The sequence below is a fragment of the Lynx rufus genome, unplaced genomic scaffold, assembly GCF_022079265.1.
Source record: "Lynx rufus isolate CCGP_SWC_20201006 ecotype Redwood Valley unplaced genomic scaffold, mLynRuf1.p SCAF_8, whole genome shotgun sequence".
In the NCBI taxonomy this organism is placed as follows: domain Eukaryota; kingdom Metazoa; phylum Chordata; class Mammalia; order Carnivora; family Felidae; genus Lynx; species Lynx rufus.
The window spans coordinates 38,656,063-38,668,732 of NW_025814896.1; the positions used below are offsets into that span (position 1 = coordinate 38,656,063).

At 39.6% G+C, this 12,670-nt stretch overlaps 1 protein-coding gene across 1 annotated transcript in view; it reads left to right on the forward strand.

Moving 5' to 3' along the window:
- The window catches only part of SPTLC3 (serine palmitoyltransferase long chain base subunit 3), a 129,751-nt gene that overhangs the window by 38,845 nt on the left and 78,236 nt on the right, over nt 1-12,670 (forward strand). Inside the window, exons 3-4 of the mRNA XM_047067546.1 lie at nt 3,205-3,359; nt 3,997-4,145. Coding sequence (XP_046923502.1) covers nt 3,205-3,359; nt 3,997-4,145 — 304 coding nt within the window. The remainder of the gene's footprint in view (nt 1-3,204; nt 3,360-3,996; nt 4,146-12,670) is intronic.

The window sequence follows — 12,670 nt, forward strand, 5'->3', positions numbered from 1 at the left end:
TGGTAGAGCGAAAATGCTGTGGGAGGCTTACCTGAGATTAGAGGACATTGACCTTAGGAAGGTGTTGACTGCTCCTGAAGAAACCTCACTGGTACTCAAAGGAATGGGGTGGGGTGAAAATACACCCATGCAGAGGCAGGAAGCCTCACAGGTGCAGAGAAAGAACAGGACAAAGCTGCAAAAGAAGGCAATTCTTCCTTGAACCAGACCTTGAATTCTAAGCAGTTCCCTCTCAGGGACACATAGACTGCCGAGCTTGTGTTTCAGATCTGGGTTAGCACTCACACTACTCACAACGAAATGGCTCTACATGGTTAAAAAACTGGCCCATCCCTTTGGCAGAAAAGTTTCAAGTACTTAATTTATAAAAAATCCTACTGAATGTGAAGATGATTCCTACTAGATAAAAAGTCTTCTCTGATCCCACAGAATAAGTTAGAATCCCTGTATGTTTCCCTCAGAGCACTTATCTCAATAGAAAGCTGACTGCCTATTTCCTCATAGGTGGAAAATCTGGATCTCCGAGCCAGGAGTCAGAAAGTTTGGACAGCATGGAGTGTTTTCCCACCTTCCCTCAAGGGGCTATGATGGCATACATCTATGAGGCATCAATGATGAAAAGCCCTAGGTTGTTTCCTCAAGTTGATGCCAAGTTGCTTATGATGAGTGGACATTCCTCCATGGTCTGGCAATCTGTTGGCTCTAGCTTTCCATTTTGTGTGTTATGGTTTTTGTTACCACTGATGTTTTGGAGGGAAGCTTGGCCAAGTGGGGCAGATGCCAGCCTGAAGTCACTCTGAAGTGACTCCTGACAAAGTGACTGAAGCCAGAGGCTGGCCAGAATTCAAGTCACTCACCTTGCTGGGTCTGTTTTCCTCCCATGTCTAACGGGTATTTGAACTCTATGATTTCCGTGTCCCCTCTGCCCTGGTATCATGTGGTTCTACATGTGGTTCTATCATCTTGTGGTTCTACATTGAAATTAATTGTGTTTTAATATTGTAGACATAGGGGTATGTGGGTGGCTCAGTTGGTTGAGAGTCTGACTCTAGATTTCAGCTCAGGTCATGACCCCAGGATCATGGAATTGAGCCCTATATCAGACTCTGCACTGAGCATGGAGCCTGCTTGGATTTTCCTCTCTCTCCTTCTGCCCCTCTCCCCCACTTGCACTCTTTATCAAAAATAAAAAAATGTATATTAAAAAAAGATTGTAGACATAATATTTGGGGTTTTTCCTACCTAAAACCAAGTGTTTTCCTGAACCAGCTGTTTATTTTATTTTGACTAAGATTTCTCAAAAAAAAATCTAAAACTATAATTCCATCCAGAGTCCAAAAATAGTACTTACAGACCTACATCTCTCTTTTCTCATGATAGTATGAATTTATATGATGTCATTTCAAATAAGAAATAAAGCTAGAAAGAGGAGGACAGAAATAACATTTGTGGGATATAGAGTAATCCATTTAGGGATATGGAGTAATCCATAAATCAGTAAACAGTTTGGGGGAAAAAAAAGAGGAAATCATTTGGAAAAGATTTTCCTGAAATTGCATAATCTCCTTTTCTCTCAAAAATATGTTCATTTCCCTGTTAGACCATAAAAGGGTATAATTATTATAACCTCTATCAGGATACTTAGCTACTTGGGGACAAATGCATTTGGTATGAGATTTTCAACTTACAAATGTAACCAGTTGCCTTTTCATCCTCCAAATTTACATGCAACAGATAGTCCCCCAGTGTGTGGTTAGAAACATTCTTTCTTATAGATAATCACAATTTCCCCCCAGCAATGATGCCATTGCCACTGAAAACCTAATGATGTCACAAAAAAGACTGTGGCTTGGATGCAACCACCAGCCACCAAAACCTGCAGATTCTATATATTTTCCTCTGGAATGGACCAGATCAGGAGATGAGTAGACCAAACCAGTAGCACAAGAAGGTCTTCCACAAAGCCTTACCCTTGGTCCCCCTTGTTCCCTCAGGATATCAGCTCTATTCCATTAAGGGAAGGAGAGTGAAGAACTCAAAGAGAATGGGAGAATAAGAAAACTCCTCCCAGTTATTCAGCGCTTCCCCATTGCCTCCAGGATAATGTGTGAGTTCTTCATCTAGACACTTGAGTTCCCACTTTCTGTGCCCAACGGGATATTGCAGCCTTAACATAGCACAGGGAAGAGTAAGCAGACGGGATCGGGAAGGTAACGGGGAGCAGACCCCTCAGGACCTTGGCTTTGACTCTGAATGAGGTGGGAGCCATTATAGGTTCTGATCAGAGTGACAAGTTCTGTCTCATGTTTTATTTTTCCTCATTTTTCTCAAATACACACTACATTTCCAGCACAGATCCATTCATCCTGAGTGCCCTTTCCTAGCATCCCTGCCCAAGCAATCTCACTCCACCTTCAGTGCCCAGCTCCAAGACCTCTCCTACATAAAGCTACCTTCATTCCTCCAGCAAGATGTGACTCTCTCTTGATCTAATCTTACAAATGCCCGAAGTACTTGGCTTAGACCAAAGTTTGTATTTTCTGCTTTGTACTATTAGGAGTTAGATGACCAAAAGTTAGATATGTCTTGCTTTAAGCCTCAGCCAGACTGCAAACCCCTCATGCATGGATAACCTTTTATACAATAAAGCAGTGCTATTACTTCGACTGTGGGAGAAGCCAGGTGCCCCCACACGCTCGTCAACTAGGTTTCTAGGCCCTCAGCTATATGACAGCTAGCCAACTGCCAAGAGTTGTGCCAATAGGTCCAAGATCAAGTTCATCCACATTTCTGAAAACATGAGTGGGATATTCATGTTCAAAAAAGTTAAGACTGAATTATCCTCTGACTGCTTTTTTTCCAGCTAAACTCCTTTGACATAAACATATATTGTTACTTTTCAGATGGAATCCTGCAGGGTTCATTGTCTCCACCACTCATTTTGGGACTTGTATTGCACTGTCACCCTTGCTACCTTTATGTGTCACATTTTTTTTTTACTTCTTCCCACTCAAATGTAAGCTCTTTGGGAATAGAGGCCTCACAGAGTTATTTGTGGACCCACCTGTCTGTCCCCTTACTGATAGGGCGTTGCTCAAAAACTATTTGCAGATGGAGGATTTGCATGGCTCTTCCAGCCTTCCAATGCAAATAAAGTACAAAAAGCAGGAGACCAAAGGTAAACTTCTGCCTCTGTTACAACAGGATTTTGTGCCGCTTTATCAAAACTTTGAGAACTTTTACACGCGGAACCTGTACATGAGAATCAGAGACAACTGGAACCGGCCCATCTGCAGCGCCCCGTCGGCTCTGTTCGATGTGATGGAGAGGGTGTCAGACGACTACAACTGGACATTTCGGTGAGACAGCCTTCTGGAGGGGCTTAGTTGAAGGAATTACTTTCCAGGAAATCCTGGCGGGGGCCCCAGATTACAGATCTGATAAAAGCCAAATCATGGAAGCCACTGGTCTTCCATCATGGAGCCCTTTGCAAGCCCTCATAATGCCATTGGGGCAGTCATGGTAATTCAGTTGCCAAGGTTGCTGTTTTATATTACAATTAAAGTAAAGCCTGTGTCAGAAGGTGCAGGACACACAGAACCAGCCAGGAAGAGCCTCTTAGGCTTTATTGACAGATTATACCCCACCCCTACTTCTTGCTGAAGGAGACAGTGATCACGCCGGCTCTTTCTCACTTAGAAAGTTCTTGCCGGAATGTAAACAAGAGCACAGGTGTCACAGAAGCAAGTGCCCAAGGGAAATCAGGGCCGAGTAATATTCCATGACTTGGGATACCTTTTTCCAATGCTTTGCCCAGCTTCAATATAGGGTTACTGTCCTCGAAGGGTGGACCCTTTTGTGTCGACAGCAGTGCATGTCAGAAAGGAAAAAGAAAATATATGATTTGGCCCAGACCCAAGATCTCCTTGTAAAAGTCTTTTATGGAACACTAGATGATGTGAAATGAGAATGCCCTTTGTGCTCTTCTCTCTGCAGGTTTACTGGAAGAATCATTAAAGATGTGATCAACATGGGCTCATATAACTTCCTTGGCCTGGCTGCCAGTTATGATGAATCTATGAAGACGGTAAAGGATGTTTTAGAGCAATATGGCTTAGGTGTGGCCAGCACCAGACATGAAATGGGTATGTATGTTCACTGTTTTGAAAGTTTGTCCAGTTGGGTCTCAGATTCCTTGTGGTAACTTCTCGAACTTGAATCCTACCTAGATTGTGTACCTCAAAAAGCTGTTATAAAATGCAAAAAGAAAAAAGTATCTGAAGGCCTTTTTGGAAATTTCAAGCATTATGCTCTTGCCAGGCAATTTATTAATTATAGGTTTTAATTCTCCAGAATAAATAAAAATGGATCTTTCCTGACCACATTATCTAAAATAACACTATGGTGCCCCTTTCATCTGGTCCTTTTCTGGGTCTTTTCTCCCACTTTTATTTTTTTTAAACAGCTTTGTGAAGTATAATTGATACTTTTTAAAACTATACTTATTTTGGGGCGCCTGGGTGGCTCAGTCGGTTAAGTGTCCGACTTCAGCTCAGGTCACGATCTCGCGGTCCGTGAGTTCGAGCCCCGCGTCAGGCTCTGGGCTGATGGCTTAGAGCCTAGAGCCTGCTTCCGATTCTGTGTCTCCCTCTCTCTCTGCCCCTCCCCCATTCATGCTCTGTCTCTCTCTGTCCCCCAAATAAATAAACATTAAAAAAATTTTTTTTAAAAAAAACAAAAAACTATACTTATTTAATGTATACAATTTGTTGGGTTTGGATACATAGATACCCTGAAACCATCACCACAACCAAGGTAATAAACATATCCATCGCCTCAGAAAGTTTTTTGTGTCCCCACTTCTTATGGTAAGAACATTTAACATGAGATCCACACTTCCTTTTTTTTTTTTTTAATTAGTAAACTCTTTTTGTTTAATTTATCTTATAAATAAGTCCATTAGCAGTGCATCAAAATAGTCAATATTTTAACACACTCTGCATCTTTTCATATTCAGGTATTAGATATAAATTACATAAAATTTGCCTCCCCCAAGTATTTTACACTTTTCTATGAATACTCAAGTCTTAATTGTCACTATCTCTTTCATATTATATGTAAGATAGCATTTAACTTTAGGTGAAGATTCCTACCACTTTCATTGCAATGCAAAAGCACATCTTATAACCTTGGAAATACAAAGTTTTTAACTGTTGTGATTGTTCATAGTATGTCTTCATTTTTTTTTAATACTTTATTTTTTTTTAAGATTTTTATTTTTAAGTAATCTCTACACTCAGCATGGAGCTTGAATCCACAATCCCAGGATCAACCCTGAGCATCACATTCTCCACCTACTGAGCCAACCAGGTGCCCCCATACCTGTTATTCTTTTTTTTATATATATATATATGAAATTTATTGACAAATTGGTTTCCATACAACCCCCAGTGCTCATCCCAAAAGGTGCCCTCCTCAATACCCATCACCCACCCTCCCCTCCCTCCCACCCCCCATCAACCCTCAGTTTGTTCTCAGTTTTTAACAGTCTCTTATGCTTGAGATCCACACTTTCAATGAATTTTTACAGAGCACTATGCAGTATTGTTAATTATAGGCACTATGTTGTACAGCAGATCTCTAGAACTTATTCTTCTTTCATGACTAAAGTTGTATATCCATTGAGCAACTTTTCATTTAGATTTTGCTCTTCCTTCCACTTTTCTTAATGATGTCCATCACTGATCTTGCTTTTGTATTTGGATATTGCCCATCGCTGCTGCTAAAACATAAGCTTTATAAAGGGAGGGATTGAATTGGCCAAGTTGTCTGCCTATTTGTTTCTCTCTTAGCTGAAACATTTTTTCTCTTATTCAAAGGAGTGAAATCTGTGAGAAGGAAACTTCTGGCCCTTTCCACCTCAGGGGGAAAAAGCGATGCAGGCTTGCCCCTCTAGAGTGTCTTGCCATATTTCTGATACATTGTTTTCTTCTATATCATCTCATTTATTCTTCACAAAAGTTCTCTGCTCTAGGAGGTGGCACGGGTGATGTTATTTCATCTTCTAGAGGAGGAAACAGAATCATAGTGACTGAATAATGTGCTCCTAGTGGCTTATTGACTATACTACCTCCCAGTCCAGCTCAGCTTCTATAGCAGCAGTTTCCCATCCAGAATAATGTATGCAGGGTTCCCCAGGTCAGTTTCAGGCCAGCCTAAGAATCCAAGGTAAATCTACTAAAAAGGGATTTACCATTAATGGAAAACAAGCCATGTGCCCCTCTTAGATAACCAGTTGACAGAAGGGCATTAAAAACATGTAATTATTCAGACCCATGCAACAAAGAACAATTCAAGTTGAACAAAGTAATCTTTTAATCCATCCATTCAATAAACATTTAGCTAAAGATCCAGAGTTTATAAGTGTTTGCCCAGATTTTTTAAGAAAGGCATCTTATTTATCTTCATTTGAGGCAAGAGGCATAAGCAGAGTATAGAGGAAGTTTCTACGTCAATCACTTAGCAGAACTGGGTCGCCCATTTGGCGGGGGTAGGCAGAGACTGGAAGAATACCCCCAATCCTAAGAGGCATGGAGTCAGTAAGCTTTGGGAATGTTTCCTCTGGTGCTAGAGACACCCAGCACCGGGACTGTTAAAGAACCAGACAGAAAACACATTTGAGACAGAACACTTTCCAATCACAGCCAGCAGAAGCTAACAGGAGGCAGCCTGACATGGGCAATGGTTTGTGTCCTGTAGGGGGCCAGATACGGAATAGGAGTCCCTGCTTCTGCAGAGTCACCGAGCCCAGAGAAGCCAGTCAGAGATGAAGATCCCAGTTTGGACTGCCAGCAGCCTAAGTTTTTTTCTCTCTTTACTCAGCCTTCTGAATCACTGGGCTTTTACTTGCTTCACTTAGTCTCCAGCTTGAGCTCTGGGAAGAAGATTTTAACAATTTTCAAGGAAACAGTGAGAGAGCAAAATAGAAGCCACCCACACTAATTTTAGGCAAAAGGAAGAACTGATAACGAGGGTGGATATGAGCAGTCAAAAAATAAATAAATAAACAGGGTACCTTTGAAAGTATTCTGCAACATAAACAGTAACCTTAGCATAACACACAAGAATGTAGTAGTGTAATGTTGAATACCATTTATTTCAAGAAATGCAAATAACTTTTGGACAACATAGGCTATCTAGTCTTAAGAGAATGGTTAACAGTGCCAGTGGATTATCAATGAAAATTTGGGACCAAAGAGGCTTACCAATTTAGTAACCAAAAATACTTCTTAAGGAACCCAAAGTAAAAGTTTAGGAACATTTAATCACTTAAGAGTACTTCCCCAGAGCTTTTAAAAATAGTTTCCAATGTTCAAGGGGGAAAGCACACAGAATCATATTACAAAATAGAAAACTAAACAAAAACAAAATCAAGAGGAAGTATTTGAAGCATTGTGAAAGGATAGAAGACCACACATGGTATTTTGGCCAAAAATATGTTAAGAAGACCATATTTGCCCAATGAAAGCAAACAACTGAGATTTGGCCAAAAACCCAAACTCAACTCTGTGCTGTAATAAAAACAAACACACGTAAGTTAAAGTTCTTCCAGGGGCACCTGGGTGGCTCAGTTGGTTAAGCATCTGACTTCGGCTCAGGTCATGATCTCGCGGCTTGTGAGTTCAGGCCCCGCGTCGGGCTCTGTGCTGATAGCTCAGAGCCTGAAGCCTGCTTCGGATTCTGTGTCTCCTCCTCTCTCTGCCCCTCCCATGCTCATGCTCTGTGTCTCTGTTCTCAATAATAAATAAATGTTAAAAAAATAATAATAAAAAAGTTCTTCCAAAGGATGAAAAGTAGATAGATCTCAGCCAGACACTTGCCTCTCACCTGCCTGCTGCACCCACCACCAATCCACTCAGTGCCCAAGAGGGAGGTCCAGTCAGTAAAAAGGGCAACAAAGAGAGAGCCCAGGAGTAAGGTTGTTTGCCCGATCTGCACCTGCAAATATTAGAACTCAGCCCAAAATACACCGAGCTGCAAGTAACGATAAGTAATGAAACATTTCCAGACTCATATGTACACAATTGCAAATGCTGTTTTTAAGAGGTGAAATGACGTGCTGCTGTTTAGTGTCATGTACAACGAAACAATCGTGGCACGCAGAATTAAGGGAGTCTTTGACTGTCTTGTGGTCAATTTAACCTTCCATCTAGGCTGATGAGGGGAAGGGTGCATTTTTTTAAATATCCTAAATAGGAAGCAGAGTGACATGGCAAGTTGGAGTCCCAATCAAGCATTTAAAATGCCAGACACATTTTTAATTCTTCTCTTCTATATTCATGGGTGGGGTCTTTTTGTTTGTTTGTTTGTTTTTTGTTTTTTGCTTTGGTTGGAATTCTCCTTGATCGGGGCAGTCTACTTCAAACTGTGTGCCAGAAACCATATCTTTGGTAATTACAGCCTAGTTATTCCCAAGAATTTTGTTAACATGTCATGAAAGATTAGAAATTTTTGATTTTGGTGTGTTATTGCAAACTCTAAACTGAACCGCTTCTCAAAAGTTGGAGATACTGCTGCTCAATATCCTTTTTTTAAGGTGGTTTGCCTCCAGATTTTTAGCTGGAAAGTCACCTGAATAACTGTTTACATTTAGATTTTCAGTACTAGGATTGAGAATTGTGTACAAATTGTTCATGATGTCTGAGGATTAACATCAACCAATGATCAATAATATCTCCCTTATGCAAGGTATCCCCGCATTTGATCTTTGAATTTCTTTATCTGAAAGAACTATTTAATTTTTCCGTATGTGGAAGCTGTTTGTCTGCCTGTATTGGTTCGACAGTGAAAATGTAATGCAGCAGCCCCTGGGGGAAAGTAATTGTATAATTGCTCATTCTTCTTTCATATGAATTAAGCTGAAGAGTAAAGAAGAAGCTAAACTTTAAAAAATAGACAAACAACGTAATGTGTGGCGCAAATGGAAACAAAAAGGAAAGCAGAAGATTAGCTTAAAGTTATTAGCCATTAAACACAATAAGAGACTCACCTTATAAAAATGATGTGGAGAGCCCATAATGAAGACAGATACAACTCCTAAGTCCTCTATGAATCAAGTAACACTATTTTTCTGTACACCTGGAAATTAAAATAATGAACTATGGGAGGCTTTGGAAGTCATGTGGGTCAATTTGACATTCCACAGGCTTATTAGAAACAAAAGAAAGAAAAATAAAATAGTGATAGGAGACCACAAAGTACCTCCCAGTCCTTGAAAAGTAAAGGAGGAAGGAAGGGAGGGAGGGAGAGAGAGAAGGAGGGAGGGAGGGAGAAGAAAGGAAGGCAGGGGGAAAGGAAGGAAGATATAAAACATAAAGGACACTAACAATTTAACTATTGAGCTTCATTTAATATTTATATATTGAATTATGAGCCCTAAAACATATTACCAGCATAATTCATCTTTCTAGTTACTGAATTTTCACAAAAATTTACTATGTTTTATGCAACAAAGAAAACCTCTTTAAATTCCAAAACATAGAATCTACAGGGGTCACATTCTTGGATCACAGTGAAATAAAGCTAAAAATAAATAACAAAATTAGAAACTATTCCTTGTTTTAAAACCTCTGGAAGATTTTAAAGCCCTTTCCTAAAAGGTTCTTGAATCAAAAGGGAAATGAACTTACATTTACATTGCTTTAAACATGCAACTAACAACTATGAGAACACCATAGGGTCCAGCTTTTTCTTTAAGAAGAAAGATTGAAGCTAGTAAAATAAGCTACTCATGCAGTAAGGAATAAAAGGAAAACAGAAGTATTGAATTATTAAAAATAAGAACAGAAACTTACGAATTAGAGAAGGACAGTTTCTATTGGACTAAGGCATTGTATTTTAATAAGTCACTAGAAGTGATTTTGATGAGCAGCAACCAGAGTTGATGACCACTGAACAAAATCTGACAAACAAGCATTTAATAAAAGGAAAATTGAAGGCAGTATTACTTAGTAAAAAAAAAAAAATGTAAGCAACTGACATTGCAAATCCAACAGTGTATTCAAATAACAAGATGCTAGGATCAAGGTGCTAGGATCAAGTCCCCTTCAGGGACTATGAGGATCATTAGCCCAATAATAAAGCAATTCATGATATTGAAAGATCCAAAGGGGCCCCTGGGTGGCTCAGTTGGTTAAGCGTCCCTCTTGATTTCAGCTCAAGTCATGATCTTATGGTTTGTGAGTTTGAGCCCTGTGTTGGACTCTGCACTGACAATGTGGAACCCACTTGGGATTCTCTCTCTCCCTCTCTTTTCCTATCTCCTGCTCTCTCTCTCTCTCAAGATAAATAAAATAAACATTTTTTTTTTAAAAAAAGGAAGATCCAAGAAGAAAACACGATTATCTTGATAGATATCACTAAGCATTTATAATATTCCTTACACAAATTTTAATAGAATAAAAATAGGAGATTCTAGAATGCAATAAAAAAATAACTACTTCAAACAAAGAAACTGTACTACATTTCATGATGAGACACTAGAAGCTTTCACTTTAAAGTCAGAAAAAAGATGAAGATGTGTTTTACCATCTTTAATATTTGGAAGTACTAGACAACATAATATTCATTCACTTTTCATTCTTTAAGTCAATAAATATTTATTGAATGACCATCATGTGAGAGAATAAGAAGTATAGGTATAATAAGAGGTAAATTAACCATTATTGCTAGATGATTTGATTGTTCACCTCTCTGGTTTTCAAGCTGTGATCTGTGAGGAGCAAAGGGGACCTCTGGAGGGGCTCTGTCTTGGGGCCACCACAGAGATAAGAGGGAGCTGAGAAGGAGGGACAGAGTTTTGGTCTACTTTCTTCCATTTTACATACTTAAATAGCAAAAAAGTTATTAGAAATAATAAGTATCTGGGACGGCTGGGTGACGCAGTTGGTTAAGCATCCAACTTTGCCTCAGGTCATGATCATGCGCTTCGTGAGTTCGAGCCCCATGTCGGGCTCTGTGCTGACAGCTCAGAGCCTTTAGCCTACTTCAGATTCTGTGTCTCCCTCTCTCTCTGTCCCTACCCTGCTCATGCTGTCTTTCTCTGAAAAATAAATAAACAATAAAAAAATTTTAATAATAAAATAAAATTAATAAAGTCAATAATCAATAATCAGTAAGAAGATATATTAGAGAAATTATACTATTCATAAGTATGAACAAAACTAGCAAACACCTAGGGAATAAACTTATGTTCAAAATGTCTAGAAACTATTTGAAGAAAACTGTAAAAATTTTGTAAAAAACTTAAAAGAAGACTTGAAAAAATTAGAGATAACATATCCTAGAAGGTAATGACTCAGTGTTATACTTGTTTTTAAATGTTTGTTTGTTTGTTTATTTATTTAGAAAGAGAGAGAGCATGTCCGTGTGAGCACATGAGCAGGGGAGGGGCAGAGAGAGAGGAAGAGAATCCCAAGCAGGCTCCACGCGGTCAGTGCAGAGACCCACCCGGGCCTTGATCTCACAAAGTGTGAGATCATGGCCTGAGCTGAAACCAAGAGTCAGACGCTCAACCGACTGAGCCACCCAGGAACCCCTCAGTGTTATACTTCTATATCAGTTCTTCACCAAATGAGTATGTAAACTGAACACATTCCTAATGACATTAATGGACAGGGTGAGGAGGTCGGGGAGTGTAAGTGGAAGTCTAGAGACAGGCACACTTGGCACACTTATTTGTAGACAATAAAAACAACTTTGGGACACCTGGGTGGCTCAGTCCTTTGAGCATCCAACTCTTGATTTTGGCTCAGATCATGATCCTAGGGTCATGGGATCAAGCCCTGTATCGATCAGGCTCTGTGCTGAGCATGGAGCCTGCTTAAGATTCTCTCTTTTTTGGGGCACCTGGGTGGCTCAGTCGGTTGAGTGTCTGACTTTGGCCCAGGTCATGATCCTGCACTTTGTGGGTTTGAGTCCCATGTCGGGCTCTGTGCTGACAGGCTCAGAGTCTAGAGCCTGCTTTGGATTCTGTGTCTCCCTCTCTCTCTCTGCCCCTCCCCCAGTCTGTCTCTCTATCTCCAAAATAAATAAACGTTAAAAAAAAAAAATTCTCTCTTTTTCTCTCCCTTTGCCCCTCTCCCCTGCTCCCATACTCTATCTCAAAAAAAAAAAAAAATTAAAAGAACGATTTTTCATATCAGTTGGAAAAGGACCAATTATGTCATAATTAGTGTCATGATAAATGACTGATCATATAAGGAAATAAATTAGATTCCTACTTCATGTATTATATCTAAGTAAATTACACTTGTGTAAATTGCAAATGTATTTGAGATTGAAATATAAAAAATAAGAACGACCACCACCACCAGAAATAACTACGTAAATAAAATCAAAACTGAATGAATAAGTGAGGTGATAATAAATGAACAAATAAACACAGGAAAAGGACTCCAACAATTCAAATACAAAATGTACTTTTCTGCTTTCCTTGGTAAGGGCCCTGCTAGGACTATCAGGCTGTAGCTCCTCTGATATGTGCAATGCCTCTGTCTTAGTCCAATCAAGCTGCTATAACAAAATATCACAGACTATGTGACTCATAAACAATAAAGTTCATTGCTCACCATTCTAGAGACTGCCAGCATGGTCAAGTGAGGGCACTCTT